Here is a 21242-nt window from a genome sequence, read left to right as displayed (position 1 = left end):
TTATAAAATAGAATTTATACATCTTAAATTGTTTCTATGATGACAAACCTATGCCAGATATCAGCGTGATGGTTACATAAGCTCAACAGGACTGAAGTATTTTGTTTTTAAGTCCTTATAGATTTTTGTAATGGACAATTTGTTAATGAGTTTATTTATTTTGTTACAGAATCGGGATAATTCCAAATAATAAGAATGGGGACATTTCCCTTGAAATTATTATAATATGAAGAAAGAAGAAACTAATGCATGAAATGTAAGATTAACTATTGAATATTCTGTATTACTGTTAAATTAGGAATAACATCCTGCCTTAATTTAAATTTTATCTTAACAGTATGTATTTATTTAGCAGACAAAAGAATCTAAACTGAAATAAATCAACCATTGTTACACATTATAAAGTTAAATTGATTTTGATTTCGAAAACCTGAAAAAGAAGTTTATGTTATAAAAACTTCAATAACTAAGTAAATTATATGATAAGAAAAAAATATGATGATAACTTTGATCTCGATTAACAATGACAGTTTCAAAGCTCAACAGGACTGAATTTGCAAAATAAAATTTAAAAATATTGTGAAATGAGACAGATTTTTAAACATCTTTTTCTTTTCTAGATTGTGTTACAACTAAACCATCGCCTTCTGCAGTGTTGAAACTCTCGAATAAATATGGTATGTATATTTAATTTATAATAATAAAAAAAACATTATTTCACCAGTACAATATACATACAAGCAATTAAATTTTTAACTGATATAGCTGTTTTGTCTATCTAGCCGATACTTAAATGATGATTAATCACAGACCTGTTCTGAATTTCATTGAGGAAATACTTTACAAATTTCTGATTTTTTTATAAGTAATTATAGCTATAGGGGAAGGGAGGATATTTTCTGATATTAATTTTTGTATTTTTTCTTACAGATGTACGTGAACAGGACGAGAACGCGACCTACAACTTACAGGACCTACAAAAATTCAATGGATTTTTAAAGAAATAAAAGAAATATTTTTCCTTAATCTACAGTGGTTTTATTTTTATTCAATGTTGAGGCGGAAATCGCTTAATTAATCCTTCATACATATTATAAATCTTATCAATATATTTTAATAAAATGGATTGTGAACTTAGATCATTAAGTAATGGATAACACACGCAGGCGTTTCCCCTTTTGCCGAGGTATAAGATTATTCGAATTGAAAAATCTTATGCTTTCATAAAAACTACTTGCGTAATCGATTACGAACACTCTGCGTATTCGTAAAACATCGAAAGGACGTCTGCGAGTGCTCCGCTAAAAATGCCGTTTTGCACTGTCATGTCTTGCAGAAGCAATTCAAACATGTCGAATATTAAAAAAGATGGAATAACCTTTCATTTGTGTATATTTTTTTATTTTTTTAACGTACATTTCTAATTAAATGCAATTTCTAATAATCGTCGATGTATCGTTTAGCGATATGATCAAGACAAATAATCGAGTCATGTGTTTACTCGATCATTGATGCGGCTTCACGAGACTATCATGGAAAGAAAATATACAAATTTAATCTTTATGAACTAAGAGATAAAGTTGAATTTAAAACGCGATATTGAACTGCATTCCCCACGAGACTATAAAGTGATGTAGCGAGACTATCTTGAAGAAAAAATATACAAATTTAATCTTTATGAACTAAGCGATAAAGTTGAATTTAGAACGCGATATTGAACCGCACTCCCCACGAGACTATAAACTGATGTAGCGAGACTATCTTGAAGAGAAATTCAAATTTAATCTTTATGAACTTAATGATAGAGTTGAATTTAAAAAATCGTCGCTGAAAAGGTCGTAAATTTTTACGACTTTCTTAGTGACGGACTGCTTTTAACTTGAACGTCGATAAAAAAATATTTTTCTAAGTATAATTTGAAATGAGATGAGAATTAATCTTTATTATATTACAATTTTACACAACTGCATAAAAAGGAGTATAATGTTTATTTTGTAAATCTTGTATATATTTATTAAAATTTACGCTCGGCTACTTTTAACTGGCAGAACATTTTAATCGTACGGAACCCTTCGTGCGCGAGTCCGACTCGCACTTAGCCATTTTTTTTGTAATGTTAATCTTGTAACCTTTCTATTATGTAATTTGTTTATATGTATGTATTAATATTGCGTATATTTCAGATTTACAAAAAATCGAATTACAATTTTTATTATATCTGTAGCGACACCTTGGTACAGAAATAAAAAAAGACGGGTTGCACTCCGGGAGTGCCGGGAGAAGTGAAAACTTGATTATTAACGTTGAGCATGTTTGATATCCATTCGTCTTACGCTTTTTCGATCAGGTCACGTGTCCTGACGCGAGTTTAAGATTTTATACCCAACGCCGCTAAAGAAGTTTTCACTTCAAAAAAAAGACAGGTTGCACTCCGGGAGTGCCGGCAGAAGTGAAAACTTGATTATTAACGTTCAGCATGTTTGATATTTTGGAATGGTATCCGTCTTACGCATGGAATATAAGGGCTAAAAAAAAGTCTGTCGTCACCTGACGCGAGTTTAAGATTTTATACCCAACGCCGCTAAAGAAGAATTCACTTCAATAAAAATTTCTGTACCGATATTTATTTTATTGAATATAATATGTCATATGTGATGTGTTGAATAAATACATATTCAAATACAAATAAAATGGCGTTTTATTGTTTTTTCGTATGCATATAATAATGATGAAAACGTTAAAAATGACCTATGTAGTATTTTTTATGAATATAATATTAATGTTATTTTTAATTTCAACAAAATTATTATTTTTGTAATATCGATATGGTTACATCCCTTTAGAGCGATTGTATTATTACGTATATGTACAGAGATTTTTCTGTGTAATCGATGTATGTGTGCAAAAACATGCTAGTCTGCCAATTTTGTATTAGTTTGAGTTTGTAAAGACACAAATTATTTTTGTGAATGTGTGATTGTTTTTCAAAGTGTGAGTTACCCTCCCCGCACCAAAATCGGCAGAAAGTTTAGTTAGAACATTTGCCAGCGTGCTCCATCCATTACTTAATGATCTAAGATTGTGAATTATAAGCTGGTTACAATTTCTTAGTGAACAACCAAATTAGTCAATTCAACACGTTTAATTTTGAAGTCTTGTTATTATTTGGACAATCTAGTGTTGATCTATACACGAAATCCTATAGTTAAAATCAAAGTCAAATTTAACAGTAACGGTGTCTTACAGTGACAGCGAACATCATCGTATTTTTATCTAATTTTTTTTAGTATAAAGTTATCAAGGTCTCAATTCAAATCGCATCTCTTTTTATATTTGGTGCTTCTGACAGTTTTTAACGTTAACAATAGCTTTAACCGACGAAACAAGCGGTTATAGTTAGTGTTAAAATTAAAATTGTGAATTGTCAATTGGCGCAACTCATTTTCTCTTACCGTTACTTTACTGTTTCATATTGCTAAAGTAACATGGTGCAATCTAGCTTAGTATCTATACATTTAATAGAACCACAATATAACCGTAGGAAAGTCAAAACTAGATAGATAAGAAGTAGATAAGAGATAGATAGATAGTTTTTTTATTGCACACACAAGATTTACATAAAATATAGAAAGACACAGAGACAGTCTATGGTATGTAATAAGTAATAACTCATGCCCCGGAATCACAGACACAATAGAAAATCTATTGTGTCGTGGACCGATCGGGCCGTTCGGGGCTCAATGGGTTGAGTATTAACAACTAGCCGATACTTAATTATAAAATTATTAACCACTCATTCCGGCTTTGCCAGGAATTAAACGCATAAAATAAAAAAATGTTGTGTGGTTTTATGAAACCACGGTATAAGTGAAACTGTTCGAACGGTTCCGAACACTGCTTTGTGTAGCGCATGTCGCGTGACGGTCGGCTGCCGAGTAGGTATACCTACTCGGCAGCCGCGATACACGCGGCATGCGCTACACAGACCAAAAAGTTTGAGACGATGTAATAAAAGTTTCACTTTAAAAATCAATAAACAATATGCCTTTCTATTGTTTGTACCAAGATGTACGAACACAGTGTACGAAGCTAGATAGGAAATTAAGAAGCTGTTGCAGAATAATCTGTATGAATAGCACAGCCTACAGCTACAATGTCAAAATCTGTCAATGTCAGCATCTAATCGAATACACCAAGGTCATAATTGCGCGCATGTTTTTTGCGATAAAGTTATTCAATTAAAATATTTCGATTCAGTCTTCGTATACATTTCATGTGGGATCGACTCTTTCGTCCGCTGAGTAGTTACATTAAAAAGATGGTTCCTGAAGTTGTTTTCGTTTTGGGTGCTCCTGGAGCCGGCAAGGGCACACAGTGCACATTTATTTCGAAGGAATTCGATTTCGTGCACCTTTCTGCTGGTGATCTGTTGCGTGAGGAGCGTCAAAGGCCTGGTTCAGAATATGGCGAGATGATCGAGGAAAAGATCCGGAACGGGGAGATCGTACCGGTTGAGGTTACGTGTTCGTTAATACACAAGGCTATGACGAAATCTGGTAAGACACGGTTCCTTATTGATGGTTTTCCACGAAATAAAGACAATTTAGATGGTTGGGAGCGTGTGATGTCTGATAAGACAAAACTTCTCTTTGTATTGTTTTTCGAGTGTTCCCGAGATTTATGTACGGAAAGGTGTCTGGGACGAGGAGCCGCTGGTAGCGGCCGCTCTGACGACAATCTAGAGAGTCTGAAGAAGAGATTTAATACCTATTTGAATGATACCATGCCAATTATTAACCATTATGATCAAAAGGGTCTAGTTCGCAGGGTGAATGCGGAAACGAGCCCACAGGAAGTATTCGAAGATGTCAAGAAGTGCTTCAATGCACTTAATTGTACAGAGTATAGAAATTAAGTAATTTATGTGTAAGTCAATGTGTAGAATATGTGGCATTGTTTGATTGTATCTTAAAATTACAATAGATTAATAGTAGCTAATTTTTTCTCCAAAGAAATATAAATAGGCATGTAAATGATTGGGTTTACATTAGAATTTACTGATGCAGCTTAGATAGAGCTTAATTTTATGTAATAATGTGAATGTATTTAAGCAAGGTTGAGAAGGCTCTTGCCTGGTCTATAACCTTCATTGTAATAGCATTTAAATTGCATTGTCTGTTTAAAGGTCATTTGTGTTGCCCCTATAAGTAACATTCTAACTTATTTCATTAAATATGTGCCATAGGATTAGAAGTTATTGAACATAATCCAAGGTAATGTCAATTTAGTACCATGACTTGGGTCTTTATGAATGACATCATTTGATTTAATATGATAACTACTCAAGATAAATATTTCATTGAAACTTATCAGTATAATTGATACCAATTTTAATTTCTACAATTTTCAATCAGCAAAGTGGGGTTAACTTATATATATGACTGTTTTATAATTCTGCTATTTGATAATTTTCTTTTGCTGTTTTTATTTTTTAATTTATACAACATGTATGATATGTAAATAAAGATTTATGTTGAACAATTTATCTTTTATTTCTATCATGATGACAATGTTTGTAAAGTTATCTATGTTAACTAGCTGTGTTCCGCGGATTTACCCGCATTGCTTCGCTCCTGTTGGTCTTAGGGTGTTGATATATAGCCGATAGCCTTCCTCAATAACTGGGCTATCTAACACTGAAAAAATTTTTCAAATCGGACCAGTAGTTCCCGAGATTCGCGCACTTAAACAAACTTCAGCTTTATAATATTAAGCATAGAGTGTAAAAATAGGATATAGGTATGGAAATGAAACGACAGACTACAAGCATATAACATTTATTAAAAGCAGATTAAATACAGTCTTTACATTTTAGGTACAATATTCAGTACATAATACTAGGTACTTATAAAATCTGCAATGCCTTAAGTACTTAAAAAAATCTTTAAATAATACAATTTCGATAATATTTATAGTGTTATACAATGAATGAAATAAAGTATGGCTGCTTAAAATTTGTGATGGTACTGAATTTGTTTACTTAATCATAACTAACTTAGCTGTAATGCTGTTGTAAAATGTATCACAATCTGTTATCAAATTTTCATATTCATTATACAAGATCTGAGGAAACAAATGGAAAAAATTACAAGTTCTTCTGAGATATTTTGATTACAATGTAAATGTATATGGTAAAAATAAACAGTAATTTTCTATAATTTATTAGATGCAACAATACATAGCTAGTCAGTAAATAAATGGCAGTGCTTTTAAATGGTGCATAATTACATATCACTTAAATATCTGTGGGAAGTGCTTTTGTACAAAAGAAAAAAATAAATAATACTTAACGGAAAATACTTATATATTAAGAGTTGCATAGCTATACGGAATGAAGTTTCTCTTTCTGGGTAAGCTGCCTCAAAACTTATTAAAAATAAAGACTTCTTAGTAAAATGGGAATTCCGGAATTTTGTTTTTTACCAGAATTACATTATCATACAAGGATGTTACAAAATTAATAATATCTTGAGAATGTATTTTACACATTTATTCTGAGATTTCATCTCCCTAACAGAAATAGGCACTTTTAAATTCGAAGTAGAATCGAGAAATAATGAAAGAAAGGTCTTAAATCTATTTTTCCATATTCTACACAATTGCCTCGTTTTTCAGTGATTTGCAGTACCGTTGTTCTATTCATAAGAAAAAATCATAACATTAAAAACTAATTGGAATTTATATATTATACTTTATACTATATCATAAACCTACATTCAATTAATTAATTTGTTATCCATGGCGCATATTTGTAATTATATCGGTTTTGACCCAGTTTTACATATCTAGTAGGTAAGTATTTTTATTTATTAGTAAGTATGTAGTATATTTTCGAGTAATTCTTCTAATTTGTTCTTAAAATTAGAAGTATTAAAAATACTGTTTAGTATAAAATAATACCGAGTTAAAATAATAAATAGTTAAATAAATGGTATGAACATAATTATGTAATGGTTTTATTTTCGCCCTTCAACAATTCACAATTTAAGTAAAATATAAATGTTTGTTTTTTCATATTTTACTATAGAAAAAGCATCGAGTTCTGCCATGAAAATCGCCACCAATATTTTCTTTTTTTTATTACTACACACCTACGTTCATATTATACAGTTTAGAAAAGAATAGTCCCTACTAGCATCAAAAGGATATATTATATACAAATAACAAAATATAGTATTTAATATCAACCAGTACAATATCACAACACCAAATGCTAGTTTAAAGTGACTTTTAACATTAAATTACAATTAATTTACGTTTATCCATAAACGAATGTACCTACGTATTAAGAGGCACACGATTATAATATAAGAAAAGCAGTGTTGTTAAAATTTAGTTATTCATTTTGAATTCGACAGAATTTAATTTTTACAAAAAATTCTGGAAAATATCTTTCATACATCATAGTAAACGTAATAAATATGATACAATAATGAATAAACCTAATAAATTCAAATAAATAAATTCGTAATAGTTGCCAACAAGATTTCCAGTTAAAATATATTGTGTGGAAATTTAAACTCACTTCAATTAATAATAAACAATAACTGAGATTCAATTTTTAATGACAAAAAGTAAAAATACAAAATACAGATAATTGATGTTCGAATTAAATTTGTGAATGTTTTGACTTTTGTGGCTTTTAACAACAAAATATTGTTCTCAACTATTTAAAACCACACAATAGACCAACAAAATCTCTTTTTTGTAAATAGCTCGTAGAACATTAAAATTTTAGAAAATATTCTTATCATAATACTTCTGAGGTTCCTCAAAATAAATAAACACTTGCAGTAACTTAACAATACTTTCTAGAAAGTATACCTCAAAAAAACAGTTGAAATAATCAAACATTTCATCCATAACATATAAACACAAATACCTACCTGGAAAGTTCTATGCCATATAAACATAAAAAGTTTTGGAATTGTTTCATAATCTACATTTAAACACTGATAAACACCAACATTCCGGAAAAGTTCTAAGCCATATTCATACCAAAATTCTCGAAACTTCTAGAACTTTTTCAGGATTTCCTAAGCTGCTCCTTTGCAAAGAAGACGAAGATGATGGTTTTTGGGACGGAATAGTCCTATAGTTATTGTTCCCGGAGTGTTAGTGCAGAACAGCAGTACATTATGTAGAAAAATGTGGTATTCTAGAAGAGCCTTTCCCAACATTTTCCAAAGGTGGGACCCCTAGCGCCACTTTATCATGGGTCATTCTATATTATTTTACATATTGATTAAATGCATGCAGTGATTTTGTATGAAATAGCCTAGCCATCACTTGACAGATTATTCCATCTTGAAACTGAAAAATGCAGTCTGGTCACTAAGGCTTTCGTAAATTTCTTGATTTGTCTGCGGACCCTTAGGATATGCTCGCGGACCCCAGGTTGGGAAAGGCTGTTTTAGAACATTCCAATTATTCAAAGTGCTGTTCTAGAAAGTTCTATGATTTCTTAAGCCGGAGAGTCATCACTGTGCTGTTCCTTAGCGAAAGATAGGAACACTTCTTCCAGGGTTGTCTCCGTGACGGAGTAATCTTCTAGAAGAGTGGGATATTGCTCTCTGAGCGCTTCCAATTCTGTGAACAGCTCACTGTACCGTAACGTGTCGTTTATGTGGTAGTGGAGCATTGTCTGTAAGAAATGTAGTGGAATTAATCAATTTGTTTAAGTTAATAATTTTTAAACTAGCTGCGCTCCGCTAGCTTTGGTGAAAAACCAGCGTGTCTCCGTTTCTGTTGGTCTAAGCGTGATGATGCCTTTCTTAATAAATGGGCTATCCAACACCGAAATAATTTTTAAAATCGGACCAGTAGATCTGGAGATTAGCGCGTTCAAACAAACAAACAAATTCTTCAGCTTTATAATATTAGTATAGATATGTAGTACCACCACAAGATTTCTAATTCATTTTTTCGATAAAAGTTGCGATATGATGTATGTACTTAGTTATTTAGCTGCTCAAATTTTTATTTCGAATTACAATAAAAAAGTACCTTATGCTCATCTTTCAGTGTGCAGTTGAACTTCTCTTGAAGTGTTCTCTTCAGTTGTAGTACGTCCGGCTTCGAGCTGTCCGTCTCTGGAATTTTAATATCACATTTAAATGTTCTTCTTGTTAGAAAATGATATTAAACTGTTATTATTTGTTTGCCATAGTGTTATACTTACGATTATCTTATCTTATTATAGGCAAGTTTTGTAATTTACTAACTATAATGTAAGATAAATAAATATGTGGATATGTAAAGTGTGAGTAAGTGTGTGTCCATGCGTTTTGCCGTATTTTTACCCTTGTATGAGTTTTAGGTGCGCACCGTTTACAAAGTTTGGTGTATGTGTATATTTTCATGTGTGTCTGTGGATTGCTGTGTGTAAAACATACGTTTTTGGATATAGATATCGTTCATGTGCAGTGTATGAGCGTTAAGTGTTCTCTACGTGTTAGTATGTATGTATATGTGGATTTAAGTATGGTTCCCTACGTGTGTATATGTATGTGTGTATATACTCACCATCCCCCGTCCATACAGGAGCCAGCTTGATGCACAGCGCATGTCCGCAGTGCGGCCGCTGAGACCAACGCACGGACCCACCCACCCGACATTATGTTAAGTGTGTTGTATATGTGTTTGTATTAAGTGTAACCACACTACAGGTACGTGTGTGTATGTATGTTTGTATAAATTTATAAAGAATAGAAAAAATTCGATCACGAGGCGGGACTCGAACCCGCATCCTTTCGCGCCATTCCGGGACGGATGCCTGACCAACTCAGCCACTCGTGACCCGCCAGAGCGATCGAATTTATTCTATTCTTTTTTGTTTCTATTCTTTAAAAATTTATATTTATAAAGCATTTGAATGCCATAAAACCAAAAATATCAATGTATGTTTGTGTTAAGTATGGTTCCCTACGTGTGTTTGTGTGTATGTGTGTATATACCCACCATCCCCGGTCCCCACAGGAGCCAGTTTGATGCACAGCGCATGTCCGGCCGCGTGCTGTGCGCGCAGTGCGGCCGCTGAGCCCAGCGCTCGGACCCGACCACCCGACATTATAGCTATGCGAGAACATAGAGCTTCCATTTCGTCCATGCTGTAAATAAATCGTAAATAGTGATTTAGTATAGTTTGTCAACATTTTTACCGCTATAACTAAGCCAAAAATAGTTTTTAGAATTTTTGTCTGTTTGTCTGTATTTTGAATGAACATTACTAACAGGTTCGGTCAACATATAGATCTCTATATCAATAGCAATTCGGTTAAAACCGCGGTAAACAGCTAGTGAGATTATTATCCGATGTTATCAGAATAACATATGACCTATAGAAATACTTAATTGTGCAAGCGGGTTCGTCCGCCCGGCACGGCTAGGTACAATAATATACAGGGTGACTGGAAATTCGACGTGATCCTTCAAAGGGGTTATACTAGAGGTCATTTGCAACAAATTAAGTCCAGTTAACCAGGGGTCCAAAATGGATGGTTATTGAGCTATGACTGGTAAAATTTTCTGCCTTTTTACCAAAAACAATTAATTATGAAAAAACTACTACACTGTTAACATTCAATTGATATTTTTTTGAAAGCCGATGAATGAGCGATCACTTTAAAAAAAAAGCTTGCCCAAAACTTGCATCACCTCAAAAAGAAAAGGGTCAGGGATTAACGTTGAGCATGTTTGATATCCATCCGTCTTACGCTTTTTCGATCAGGTCACGTGTCCTGACGCGAGTTTAAGATTTTATACCCATTACAGAAAAAGTGCTCAACGCCGCTAAAGAAGTTTTCACTTCTATAATATTACCTATGTGAGCTAATAACAGCCGATCGTTTCGCCCGATTAGCCCTCCGCAGCGCAGCCCACACCCTGCGCCGGGCGGCCACATCCACCCCCGCGGTGGGCTCGTCCAGCAGCGCCAGGGCTGCGCCCCCGCTCACACACGCGGCGGCGCCCAGGCGCCGGGAGCACCCGCCGGAGTACCCCGATACGGGGCGCTCCGAGTACTTCGATAGACCTGTAAGGTGGAATTATGATCAATATGACCCTAATTCAACTACCAATCAAACAAATAGAGCAAGATAAATAGAACTGTAAGGGTGCTTTTCCACCAATAATGTGCGAAAAAGTGTAGCGAGGAATGTATTTATAAATAACCAATAGTATCGCTTCAAACTTGAAACTTAATACGATAACACGTTCCTCGCTAATTATTAATGGTAGAATGATAATGAAACTGTCCTCAAATGTGTTTGTCAAAAATTCAAATCAAAAGAAACAAATATAATAAAAGCAAAATCAACTTCGTATTAATGTGAGGTGAATTCACAAAACGTACCAGCAGCAATAAATTATTACGTCCATAAATCACTAACTGGTCAACATACACAAAACTTCGGCCGTAGCTGCTCAAATAAAAAATGCTGCACTTCATAACAATGTATATCAGACAATTGTCTCAAAACTTTATCAATACTAAAATAACAATAAATTATTTAGGACACATAACTTAAAATTTTACCCCTCAAAATATCAAATTTACTGGACATAAAAATAACCCAGGAACTTTATATAATATGTCCTATAGTATAGACTATAGGACATATACACTTACCCACAACATCAATCCAGGCCTGAGCTTCATTTGCCGTATCTTGGTCATTGAGACCTCGTAACGTCATCAACAGAACCAAATTTTCTCTCCCAGTGAGAAATTCGTCCATCCCGGAGAATTGCGGACAATAACCCAACGAGTTGAGATACTGAAAAATGTTAAGAATATTTGTCAAATTTAGTGTGGAAAGTGAAAATTTGATTGAATGTTTATTTGTTCGTTTATTACTGTTAAACTAGACACTAGTGCAGGGGTCACCAATTAGTTATGCTCGGGGTCCGTTTTAAGAAATGAAATGACCATCGCGGTCCGCACATTTTATAGAAAAAAAATTTATTAAAGAAATGTAATTACGGAAATAACAAAGAAAATTTTTTACTTTTCAATGGGAAAAATGATTTTTTTCTGTTGTGGACTATCTGTCTGAAGTTTGGAGTATAATTGGTGCACGCTATTGTCATTAAATCCTGGAGATGTTCATTAGTAAGTTGAGATCGAAATTTATTCTTAATGAAATTCATCTTTGAAAATGCTGCTTCACAAATATATGTTGACCCAAACAAAGTAAGAAGTTTCATAGCTATTTTTTTAGTTCTGGATATTTATTACCACACACAAATTTTATCCAGAACTCTTCACAGGAAACCCGATGATAAACCGTTAACAATCCGCGAACTTGCATGTTTGTCGAAATTTGTCGAATTGACGTTAACAAAGATAGTGCGGGAGATACATTTTTATTAAATTTCGTGCTCTGTAGTGCAAGTTGCTGTGTTCTTGCGGTCCGCACAAAATGGGTTGGCGGTCCGGATGCGGACCGCGGTCCGCCATTTGGTGACCCCTGTGTATCTAATTGGAATAGCTTTCGATTTTATAAAGCTACTTATCACATAATTTTGTGGCTTTATAAAGATTTTGACTCAATCAAGCTACATATTACAAAAGAATATGGTATTTAATATTTACTTTTAGAATTGAAATAGAGTAAGAGGACTTTTTTTTTAAATTGTGAAATAAAAATGGTTTATTCAGAGAATTAATAAAAATTTACCCACAAATATACATTCTAGCTAAATTTTGACTATATTACCCAGACAAACAATAAAATATACCCACAAATATATTTGCTAAATATCTCACCTGCCCAGGCATTTTGCCCAAATGATTTCCATTCGCAAAAATCTGCCCGCGCGTCGCACATTCGTCCGCTGTTAACATTTTGAACGTTGTCGATTTGCCCGCACCGTTAACTCCGAGCAGACCGAAACATTCACCTGCATTTATAATAAATATCTTTATAGTAAAAATGAATCGCCAAATCTGTTTTTAAGCGTAAAACTCGATTGACCAATTCGATTTTTTTTTTACTTTTTTATGGCACAAGGAAGAGTCTTATGGAAAACATGAAAAAGGGGCAATAGGACGGAACAACGTCTGCCGGGACAGCTCATTAATAAAGAAACATTAAATACAATTGATATTGAGCTATATTTCTTTTATACCTCTTATCAGAATGAATAAATACCAAATAAAACTTAGAAATCCTAAAAATCAGAAAAACCCGTAAAACCTACCTTTTTTAATCGAAAAACTGACTCCTTTAACCGCATTGCAAGACTTTCCCAAGAAACGTACGTAGTTCTTGTGCACGTCGTCCACTAACATCATATCCTGGATTTGCCTCTTTGCTGTGAAATTTTCATAAAATTAGTATTTTATAATTGTAGTGTTTGAGTAAAGTATAGGTACTATATCCCCGGATGTCTCGGGTTCGCGGGTAGTGGGGCTGTGGGGAGCACAGTCACGCAGCAGCATCAGGCGTGAGCGGACGTGTGTTTACCCTAGTTACTGGCGACGTAACGAGCCATTCCCATCCATTGCGTATACGAGTGTGAACACGTATCTACATTTGGCGACGAGGATAAAGGTCAGACCTATAATTTTAAATAATTATTCTTAGAATTTATAAAAAAAAGGGAGGTAGATTACTAATGTTATTACGTTACGTTTTCCTTTTGTTCAAGTCGTAAGCGATAATCATGATTTAGGCTTTGAGTTTGACACATAGGATGCTTACCTACTTACGTACGCGACGTCAAGGCACTAAACTAAAACGTAACACTAACCTGACGCCGCGCTAATATTATGTCAAACGTGTTGTACCAGTATATTTTATATGGTTGTAATGCGCAGTAACTACTGTATACTGCTAAACAGATTACCAAGCGTGAAGCGCCAGCGCTGGGTGTACCTACTCAGACGCTTGACGTCTAACGTTATAATTTTCATAAAATTTATATTAGCGTCAGATGAAATATTTGCTTTTTAATGTATTTGAGTACATAATTATTGTAAAACGGATATTATTAGTTAAAAACCTAGCGTGTACAAAATTATTGTATTATGATTATACACTCATGACACAAACAATGATATTCTGCTAAATGATTTCTCTTTATAACATGCTCTTAATAGCTTCACCTACTTGTATTAAGTTAGTCCTTCAGACTAGATTTTAACCCATTTTGAACGGGCAGATTTGGTTCAGTATTTGCATACTTATCAGGGATCGGTGGTAATGCAATAGTTTCTTAAGTTAATGGTTTGCGAGTTTTTAGGCTACGCTTTGGTGTATAGGGCTTTGCTTAGCGAGGCACTAGTCAATCTGTATGACATGAGCAGAGCGTGACACTAAGCTACGCGGTGCTAAGTACGTGCACTGTCTGCCAAAGTTATTATATTACCTATGTAGTTACCAACATGAGGTTAAATAAGCCAAACAAAGCGGCCAATGATTTTGTATCATAAATTTTGTAGATTGTATTAAGTAAATATTATGATTTAATTATGTAATTGCTGAGCTCTGTTTTATAATAGTAAATAATATGTACATTTATAGGGCTGTAACCTCTTATTATAAATAATAATTATATTTTATAATATAGTCGGTATCAGAACAATTAATAAATATGACATGATCATTTTGTTTCGAAATAGAAGACTTTATGTGCCACCATAAAGAAAAAAATGCAATTCTTAATAATCAAATAAAATTAAAAAGAAGAAATAGCAATAGCGGCAAAAAGGATTACCGTAAAGCAGCAACCATTAATTGAAGGGTATGGCTGCTCATAGGAGACCACGTGACTGTACGGATGCAATAATTTTCTAATAAATATTACGTATATTATGACACTGTATGATAGACATAATTTATATTTGTTTATATTATAATACTAGCTTTCCGCCTGCGGCTTCGCCCGCGTTTTCAAAGAAAAACCCGCATAGTTCCCGTTCCCGTGGGATTTCCGGGATAAAACCTAGCCTATGTTACTCGTGGATAATGTAGCTTTCGAATGGTGAAAGAATTTTTAAAATCGGTCCAGTAGTTTATGAGCCTATTCATTACAATCAAACAAACAAACAAACAAAGTTTTCCTCTTTATAATATTAGTGTAGATGTTGTCGTAAAAAGTAAATGAAGACATAACTTATTCCTCTTCTACGTATTAGTTGTTCAAATATACTTAATTCATATAATATCCGCCTACTGTACCATAACCTCTTTTGCTGTTATTTATTGTCTTTCTGTCAACTTCATCTGTGTGTACAATAAAGTATTTTTATTATTTATTATTATTACACTCTTTACGCGTGCACACTGCACAGTACCCGCTGTACACATTTGTATGGCCATAAAACTATTTAGAATATTAAGTCGGAAGTTTTATGTAGGTACTACAACTTATACCTACTTACTGGATACAAAATCTATTAACTGTACTGTAGTATCTTATAGCGAATTGTGTACCGACTAAATGAAATAAAATTATGTACCTAAGTAGTATCCAAAAGAAAGATATAACTTTATAATTGATCTACGCTTGATCTACGTATTTCGCTTAATATCAAGTATGCAATTGTAAATATTAATTTTATATTCGATCAATATATACATACTGGCTGACCCGACAGAAGTTGTCTTAATTATGAATATGAACGGTCAAACGCGTAGTCTTCTAATTATTAAATAGCGCCATCTATTGAATACTTACTCAATCCAGTCAATAGATGCCGCCATATTATGTAAGAATCGATTGGAGTTAACAGATACACAGAGAACTGACTATCAAATAATAAAAAAAATATATATATATATATTTTGCGACTATAAACTGAAATGTAACCTATTCATCTTCAAGTTAGACGAGACTGCACACTGGGTGCAAATCAAATCTATATATACAAGGCTCAAGGGTGACTGATATAGTGATCTATCGGCGCGCAGCCCAAACCACTGGACGTATCGGGCTGAAATTTGGCATGCAGGTAGATGTTAGGACGTAGGCGTCCGCTGAGAAAGGATTTCCCGAAAGTCTTGCGGGAGCGGGGAAAGGCGGGGATGCACGTACGGGGTCGTGGGCGGAAGCTAGTTTAAAATAAAAATAATGAATAAAATTATTGGTTTATGCAAGATATATAGGCTGTACGAGCCTTCATTAAATGTAAATCGTGCGTGATTGGTTGTATATGCAGTACGAGCCTTCATTAAATGTAAATCGTGCGTGATTGGTTTATAGGCAGTACGAGCCTTCATTAAAAATGTAAATCGTGCGTGATTGGTTGTATAGGCAGTACGAGCCTTCATTAAATGTAAATCGTGCGTGATTGGTTTATAGGCAGTACGAGCCTTCATTAAAAATGTAAATCGTGCGTGATTGGTTTATAGGCAGTACGAGCCTTCATTAAAAATGTAAATCGTGCGTGATTGGTTGTATAGGCAGTACGAGCCTTCATTAAATGTAAATCGTGCGTTATTTGTTATATAGGCTATATGAGCCTTCATGAATAGTAAATTGTACGTAATTGTTTATATAGACTGTATGAGCCTTCATAAATTGTAAATCCTGCGTAATTGGTTATGTAGACTGTACGGGCCCTCATGAAAGTATGTGCGTACTAGTAATATTAGGCTGTACGGGCCCTCCAAACCTTATGTAAAAGTAGTCTGAGCAGGACGGGCCGTTCGTCTTGAATTTGCGATAGCTGTATAGGCCTCATTTTAAAATGTAAACTATACGTATATTGTATGTTGTTTGTTAGCAGTAGGCAGTATGAGCCTTCATTATCAGTCGTGCGCTAGACGCGTTCGGAATTGGACGTGATTAGTGCTAGCACTGCAGTAAGGAATAACAATTCGCGCCACGCGCGGCTTTGCCGCTGCATGAACTTTTATAATGAGTTGTAAAACACTCATTGTAAATGAGCTGTTGGCGTTCATCCAAAATGCCATCGATACAATGGACGAGGTTAGCATCATGCAAATCTGCAAAACTAACTTTAACGAGGAGGAAATCAGCAGTGGCAAGGTGCTACTCTTCCAAACGCTAGACAAGATTGCCACGATGCCGTCCCGCCGCAGGAACGGGGGTGAAAAATGCATACAGGACATCATCAGCCTATTGAAGGTGACTGATCCCGATGACGTGCCCGATTTCGTCGCAAAGGAGTTGCATAAACTTCCACCGGTGGGATTCGACCACGTCGATGTTACGAGGCTCCTTAAGGACATCACATTCCTTAAGGCGAGTCTGGCCGAGGTACACACCAAGTTGGAGGCCTCAGAGAAGACCATCTCCGATTTACGAGTCGAGTTAGCGACATATCGCGATGCGCATGCAATATGTAGGTCACCCGTGCCGTCATATGTGAATGCACGTCGCGGAGCGCAAAATGCATGCGTCGGCATTTTAACTGCTGATGTTGACGTGTTGCCGACCGCCGATGACCCGAGTGATGCCTCGCGCCCCGCTCCCGTTACCTCTCCCCCGGAGAAGACATCGCATGTCACGTTGCCAGCTGCTCCTCAACGTGACTACGCCGCCGCAGCCGCAAAAATGACTGCGACCCCCAAACCAACAAAAGGAGTAAACGCACCCGTGCGGAAAAGTTTACCTTCAAAAACGAAGGGCGTCGACGAGGATGGCTTCACAAAAGTCCAGAAGAAAAGGAAGCTGACTCGTCAGAACAAGTGTGGCACCGCAACGAGGGATCCAAACTTGCGGATGCGCGCAGAGGTGCCGACGACGCCGCTCTACGTGTCTCGTGTGCACTACTGTACCAAGACTGAAGATGTTGTCGAGTACTTGCATGCGAAGACAGGTTTGAGTCTGCGAGTGGAACGGCTGGAGTCTCGCCATAAAGTGAGCTTCAAGTCCTTCGTGGTGAGAGTACCGACCGCCAAGCTGAGCGTCTACTTGGACGAAGGGTTTTGGCCGCAGGGAGTTGTGTTTTGCCGCTTCCGCGGACGTATACCCGGCCCCCCGGAATCGCGTCACACGCCGAAGACATAGCGTGTATTAATTTAGTTTAGTTTTAAATTATTATATGTATGTTAGTCTGTAAGGTATTTATTCTATGGGTCTGTACAATTTATTGTCTGTTACCTGAAATAAATGTTATAAATAAAAAAAATAAATTATATTAATGTAAAGCATACAGACCATTTTTAAAGTGAAACTTTTATTACATCGTCTCAAACTTTTTGGTCTGTGTAGCGCATGTCGCGTGACGGTCGGCTACCGAGTAGGTATAAAGCAAGTTTCACTTTTACCGTGGTTTCATAAAACCACACAACATTTCTTGTAATTTTAATGAGTACTTTTTGTGTGATATATTGATAAAACATTTGACTTAATAATTAATGATGGTATATAGTCACTGTATTCACTTTTTTATGTTATTGTAATGATTTAAATGTTGTGTGCAGTTTTAATTGGGTTGTAATCTTAATACTGATTAATTTAGTAAGTTGATTTAAATGTTTGTGGATTATATCCTGTAACTGTGCCTTATATTAATAATAAATAAATAAATACGTACCGGTGTTATCACATAAAATCAAACCTGATTTTAGGTTGTCCCTATTGGACTAAAGAATGACTAACTTACTTTCCCTATTGGTATACTCGACCTAGAGGATGACAATGCAACACTTGCTTTTTGTTGGAAAAGATGGAAAAGGTGTTCTTGGATTTTCTTGGACGCGCGAAAGGCACCGAAAAAAATAGGGCCACTTTGTTATTGTTAGGTGGATCTGAGTTACAGGAGACTATTTACAGTCTACCTGAAATATATGTAACTGATTCTGAAGGAGTCGGTGTAGTTATTTGCCACAGCTATAGGAAAATAAGACGAGAAGCTACAATGGGGAGTCTATGTTAGCACTGCCGCTGCTAGGACCAGCTCAGCTGCGTACAGTTCGGAACATGAGGCATCATTTCACGTATAAAGATACGACTAGATTGGATTATTAACTACTTTCATGACATATGGTTACTATGGGGCTTGGCAGCAGATATTGAAACTGTTTTTGTATTGCACAAATGGCCCATACGCATTTATATAAATTGCATGCGCGGGACTCACTAAGAGATACTGGCATCCTTACTGTAACTTCACAGTATATAATTAAATTTTAATAACGTTTTAAATGTACGCAATAATACTGCAATAATACGCAAGAGAAGGAGATGGACATTGTTATCACATAAGGAACAAAATAAAATTGACATGCTATTTTCCGGCTCTCTAATGGGTCAAGATATTGTACTCTTTTACAATAAAACTCCTGATAGAATTAAAGAGTTTAGTATTGGTAATTTTAAAACTTAAATATAAAACGTATTAGTTCAGTGAGCCTATTGCAGCATTAAGGAATATAATATGTATTATGGAGAATAAACAGCCATGGAGGCTTGTCGCGTGGGATCCACGGGACAGTTCTTTGGCATCATCATTATGTTATATGTTAAATTAAATGTAATATTGTCATGATGTTAGAGGAATAGCTAAAGGGTTTCTTGCCGGTTCCATTCATGGATGATGCTTTCCGAATTGGTGGTAAAGCGTGAAATTATGTTGCGACGGTTCAAAGGAGCTTCTAGAAGAGGTCTTATTGAATGAGTAAATGTTGAGTTTGTGTTTTTATTTATCGAAAGGTATATGTTTCAACAAATAAAACAGGGAGAAGGAGAGATATTCGAGAAGTTGTAGGAAAACTGCGGAACCAAGCTGGAAAGTTGATTAAACAAACAAGCTCCGAAGAAAAACCGATGAAATGAAATTCTTTTGGAAAACAAGGGCATTCTCTGGAAGACAGAAAATAAAGATAAAAAATAAAGATAAAATTTCCTCTCGGTTGTATAACGAACAAAAATTTGACAATTCCGATGTTAGAGACAGGGATTAAAAAACAATAGAAAATAACATACAGATAGAAAGAGGAGATTTTAAGGTCAATAACAAGCGATAAAGTATAATATGTAAAGGAGATGGAAAAGCGTAACAAACTGACAGCAAACTTTAAACCAACTCGAAACAGTGTAGAACGATTAGAAGGTGGATACGTACTTGTCAGAAACGTGGATACTAGCCAAAAGCATAGAAGTAATGTAACTTAATAAGAACAGAGGGAGAATGGAATGGAAGGGGTCCAGAAAGTTCAGGATACAGGTGGAGACAACGGTGATGTAAATGAAAGCGAAGAATACCACTAATGAAATACCGAACTAAATCAGTCTGATAGCTTTCTATAAAGTATGTTGTAAACGATTATATTTTAATAAAAGAAAAAAATAGAATAAGGAAGGGATGTAGTGTTTGAGTAAAGTATAGGTACTATATCCCCGGATGTCTCGGGTTCGCGGGTAGTGGGGCTGTGGGGAGCACAGTCACGCAGCAGCATCAGGCGTGAGCGGACGTGTGTTTACCCTAGTTACTGGCGACGTAACGAGCCATTCCCATCCATTGCGTATACGAGTGTGAACACGTATCTACAATAATACTAGTAAAATGTGAAATTGTACTGAACAAAATTGCGTATCCTAGCATTTAATGGATTATTTCCTTTAATAAATAAATAAATAAAGAATGGCCACAACTAGAGACAATTTATCAAATAGTTGACAATTACTTAATGTTAAAATCTATTTAACAAGTGATAACTGCGTTAAAAACAACCGACTTCAAACTTGCACTTGCAACATTTACAAATACAGACAAAAATGCTCATAAAATAAAAACTACTGGGCCTATCCGAATAAAATTTTTATGGGACCAATTCGACACCATCCCGCATCGAACAAAAAAAGAATCACGTAAATCGGTTCAGAAACCTCGGAGTAATCGGTGTACATACATAAAAAAAAAACATACCGGCCCAATTGATAACCTCCTCCTTTTTTTGAAGTCGGTTAAAAAGAGAGAACTTACGCAAAGTAATAGCCTTGCTAACGTACGCCTTCTCAGCGCGCACAATCTCATCAATATTGTCCGAGCTGGTCGGGTTGTACTTGCTGTTGAACACACGGTCGCACAGATAGTTGAATATTCCTAGTTCTGTCGCTATCACTATACCCTGAAAAATAATTATAACATGACTCTATTTTGTACAACAAAACCACACAACTTGAGTTTTAAACATATATCTTTAAAACTTTATAATAATTTCAACCGACTAAAAAAAAAAAGGTTTTAAATTTGACTGAATTTT

At 35.1% G+C, this 21242-nt stretch overlaps 2 protein-coding genes and 1 long non-coding RNA gene across 4 annotated transcripts in view; 2 read left to right on the top strand and 1 right to left on the bottom strand.

The window, feature by feature from the left end:
- Positions 1-40: 40 nt before the first annotated feature.
- On the top strand, positions 41-1026 carry LOC149902009 (uncharacterized). The gene is made up of 2 exons (XR_016457581.1): positions 41-677; positions 931-1026. It is a non-coding gene; the product is annotated as an uncharacterized LOC149902009 (long non-coding RNA).
- A 3151-nt stretch (positions 1027-4177) lies between these two features.
- On the top strand, positions 4178-5541 carry LOC149902008 (UMP-CMP kinase-like). The gene has a single exon (XM_090111037.1). The coding sequence runs from the start codon at positions 4274-4276 to the stop codon at positions 4913-4915; it is 642 nt and encodes a 213-aa protein (XP_089967163.1). The 5' UTR covers positions 4178-4273; the 3' UTR covers positions 4916-5541.
- A 2738-nt stretch (positions 5542-8279) lies between these two features.
- Positions 8280-21242, bottom strand: part of LOC149902007 (phospholipid-transporting ATPase ABCA3-like) — a 35451-nt gene continuing 22488 nt past the window's right edge. For both annotated transcript variants that reach the window (XM_090110622.1, XM_090110624.1), the window contains exons 25-32: positions 20963-21107; positions 13264-13377; positions 12830-12963; positions 11690-11837; positions 10882-11092; positions 10021-10169; positions 9067-9152; positions 8280-8704 (exon numbers count right to left, since the gene is read on the bottom strand). In XM_090110622.1, the coding sequence (XP_089966748.1) occupies positions 8525-8704; positions 9067-9152; positions 10021-10169; positions 10882-11092; positions 11690-11837; positions 12830-12963; positions 13264-13377; positions 20963-21107 (1167 nt within the window). In that variant the 3' untranslated portion in view covers positions 8280-8524. The remainder of the gene's footprint in view (positions 8705-9066; positions 9153-10020; positions 10170-10881; positions 11093-11689; positions 11838-12829; positions 12964-13263; positions 13378-20962; positions 21108-21242) is intronic.

Source organism: Colias eurytheme, chromosome 16 (assembly GCF_061535395.1).
Source record: "Colias eurytheme isolate Ceu_HAF_F1 chromosome 16, ilColEury1 Martin Lab GWU primary, whole genome shotgun sequence".
Taxonomy (NCBI): Eukaryota; Metazoa; Arthropoda; class Insecta; order Lepidoptera; family Pieridae; genus Colias; species Colias eurytheme.
Note: the sequence above shows the minus strand (reverse complement) of the source record. Positions and strands in the feature narration are given on the sequence as shown.

Excerpts from the sequence above, each read along its gene's own strand:
- LOC149902008 (XM_090111037.1), top strand. The coding sequence starts at position 4,274 with ATGTGGGATCGACTCTTTCGTCCGCTGAGTAGTTACATTAAAAAGATG.